Consider the following 3,521-nt stretch of genomic DNA (forward strand, 5'->3'; position numbering starts at 1 on the left):
TTGGCAGTAGCCATCATACAGGCATCACATATTAGATCCTAACATCTTTTATTCTCCTGTCCTCTTTCATCTCTTAAATGTTTTCTTCCTTTTTGTTTTTTTTTTGGTTAATTTTGTCCTGTTTGTTTGGACGTGTTTATTTGATATATTCTGTGTGTGTGTGTGTGTGTGTGTGTGTGTATGTATATATATATATATATATATATATATATATATATATATATATATATATATATATATATAAAATGTTGTTTGATACCTTAAGCAGATTTTTATCTTTTTTTATTTTGCTTTGTTTTTTGTTTTTTTTTGTTTTTTGTTTTTGATTTGCTCATTGGAACTGAATCTGCTATGTATCCTAGTTTTGACAATGCTAATAAATAGTTTTTGTTTATCCTTTTGAAATTTATATTTTTAGAGATGTTATTAGCACACCAGTATGACAAATTGACTTAGCTTTATAGCATTTGTTTTCAGAATGGGTATTTGTATTTAATTATTCACTTCTTATAACTTGATGCACATTGAATATTTTTTACTCCAAATATGCATGAACATTTAAGTTTATTTCTGGCAAATTAATTTGTTTTGTAGAGTTTTTCATACCACCTGTTCCATATCTGCTCACTGACCCCATTTAATTCAATTTTTTTGCTTTAACTTAGCCCAGCTGAATTGATCCTGCTGTTTTTCCTCAGATTAAAAACTGTGACCTCATGATTACTTGATATACCTGTATTTGTTACTTATATACAGCATGCCTGAGCCAGCTTTACATTACATTGAAAACAGCATAGCAAGTGATAAATTTAGGAAATTCTGTGTGTCTCAGTTTTCATACTTTGTGTCTGTTGGTATATGTATTAAACCGAGAAAAAGAGAAAAAAGATCGGAGGGAATGAGGCAGTCTGCCAATATACACAAAATATGTAACCATGTGGCCATGGTTCATTTAGCTCCTGTACCAAATAATTTCCTTTGGAACTTCTCTTTAAAGACCAGGAAGTTAGATAAAAGGCTCATGGGTTCATACACTTACCAGAGACCAACAGTAGTAGTAGTATTGTCACCATGTACAGAGTACAATGAAATTCTTGCTTGCTAGCTAGGGTAAAGACTGTTATAATAGAAGGCAACATGTTAAAGGTTCTCTTAACACGCTGTCTTGAAATGAGCTGCTTGCTAAAGTTACTTTAGGACAACATATAATGGATTAGATGGGTGGCTTAAGTCAAGCTTGCCTTAGTCTTGTTATGCAGCTGGTCTTCCTGAAATGTTTATTGTGGTGTTTCATATTCCTTAAGTTGGTACCACTTCCCAAGCAGAATACAGTGTTACTCATCACAATGGCCAATATGAACTGATAGAACATCTCCACCAGCTTCTCACATACATTAAAGTGTTCTTAAAAAAGAAAATTCTGCTCCATCCCTTTTTTTATAATCTAACTGCATTATTCACCCACACCGGTCTACTGTTCAGATGGACCCCCAATTGTTTATAACAGGAGAGTGAAAAAATACTCTTCATGTAAATTGTGCTTTACTTTGCTGTCTTGTCTTTATCATATAGCTCTTTTATAAAAATTAAGGAAACTAAAGGCATGTGTATAGTACAGTAAATGAAATTAATACACAGATTTGATCACTATTAAATAATGTTTTCCTGTTTTAGGAAATTTCATCACAAGTGCACAATCTAATACTGCTATCACCTGTTTATTCTTAATCGTAAACATGCTCCATCTTTGTTTATTATTCTTTTTTTCCCTTTAGATGATCCCTTAGTTCCAGATGAAATTCAGACCTCCTTTTCCAGCGTGATTGAATTTGTGGATGAGACTGGCTCAACTTCTTCTAACCGAGCACACAAAAAGAATTCTGACCTTGATGGCGCTACTCCTGCTTTGGCACCTAGCCTAACTCCAGCACACCAGCCAACAATCTCTCTCATTTCTGATGACAACACGGATGCACTCAGCGTGGAGTCATTAACTCTTCTGCCTCCAACTGACCCCAAGCAAATTCACAGCTTCAGCAGCCAGCGTTCTGTACAGTCCGATTATGCTGGTTCAAGTGATGGGGACCAGAGCACTGAGCTGCAGGACACAACAGAAGATAGGGCATAGATGTGATCCTGTTCTACAGGGTTAGTGCTACAGCTCAGTGATCTTTTAAAGATTTTCAGCATTATTTCAGAGCTTAACTAAGATACAGACTGACAGGAGCATCTTACTAACTTCTGTGTAACATGTAAATAAAATGACTTGTATGTAAATATAAACGGAAGTTGGAAGGCAACTGTTCTGTTACAGATTTTATGTTTTATGGCACTGCTAGTACTTTTCCCTAAATTTCTTGCTACACAATCCAATGTGGCATTTGCATTGGGATTTCAAGTTTAGCTGGTTTTCTTAACCATATAATCCCAAATGTGTTTTCCTGTTGTTCTTGATAAGTATGCCTGATCATTTTAAAGGAAATCCTGTTTTCGAGAGTCTTTTTTGACATGCTAGGCTGACTGAATGAATGAATGAAATGTATGTTTAAAAGAAAATATGCAATTAAATTAACTTTTAATTTTCTGGAGCATCTATTTGTTTCATACCTTAAGATATGCTACTCTTACATGAGTTACTGAAATTTACATTCCTACATATAGTTACCTCTTACTGGTTTAGCTCTCATAATGGCAAAGGCAAAATAAATAGTTCACCTAAAAAGAGATTAATATTTATGTGGGTGTGAAAACTTATTCTGGAATGGGAGCAGATTGTTAATGCTTTCTGTGAGCCTTTCTGGCAATGCCTGAAATGAATTCAGTACAGGGAAGGGAGCGTGCATTTCATTCTCTGTAAACATTCTCCATATTCTCTGTTGTCGTGATCTCATTTCCATTTGTACTCAGAATAGTGATTTGAATGTACAGAACCAAAAAATTATTCTTTACAGCCATAAATGTGAACAGTGTTTTGGCAATAAAAAGGTGAAATTTGGCCTTTGAAGAACATAATATCCAATTTCCAGGTAAGTAACTGGGTCCTTCCAGAATGTTACCTAATTACAAGCTTGGTGCAGTAATTAATTTAATGAAATTGGAATGTTTGTGTCATCCATCACAGAATATGTGAAAAACTGCACACTCTTGAAGGAAACATATTTTCGTTCTTGTATTTTTACGATTAATGCTGAACAATGGTCTCAGTCTTTAATCATCCTAACTCTGATCCCCTAAAGGTCATGTGAAAAGATCATTTCCTCACGGAGATTAATACAGTGTATGAAATACCAAATAAAAACACTGGAAGCCTACTTGAGAAATGATTTGAAAGATATTAGACAGCCATACCTCTTCAACTTCCATTTTAAAAATATCACAAATATCTGGTTAGGCTAATAGAAGAACAGTCAAAAAATTGAAATATGCACTTAGCCAATTATTGGAACTGTTAGCTACTTTTGTTGAGGAGAAGATCATTTTCCAGTGTGCATCTTTCAAGTAAATTTTTGATTTACTAAACA

General features: G+C 34.2%; 1 protein-coding gene across 2 annotated transcripts in view; it reads left to right on the forward strand.

The window, feature by feature from the left end:
* The window catches only part of clec16a (C-type lectin domain containing 16A), a 73,947-nt gene extending 71,363 nt beyond the window's left edge, over nucleotides 1-2,584 (forward strand). For both annotated transcript variants that reach the window (XM_039774726.1, XM_039774727.1), the window contains one exon: nucleotides 1,776-2,584. In XM_039774726.1, coding sequence (XP_039630660.1) covers nucleotides 1,776-2,128 — 353 coding nt within the window. In that variant the 3' untranslated portion in view covers nucleotides 2,129-2,584. The remainder of the gene's footprint in view (nucleotides 1-1,775) is intronic.
* Nucleotides 2,585-3,521: the final 937 nt, after the last annotated feature.

This window comes from Polypterus senegalus, chromosome 13, assembly GCF_016835505.1.
Source record: "Polypterus senegalus isolate Bchr_013 chromosome 13, ASM1683550v1, whole genome shotgun sequence".
NCBI classification, from domain to species: Eukaryota; Metazoa; Chordata; class Cladistia; order Polypteriformes; family Polypteridae; genus Polypterus; species Polypterus senegalus.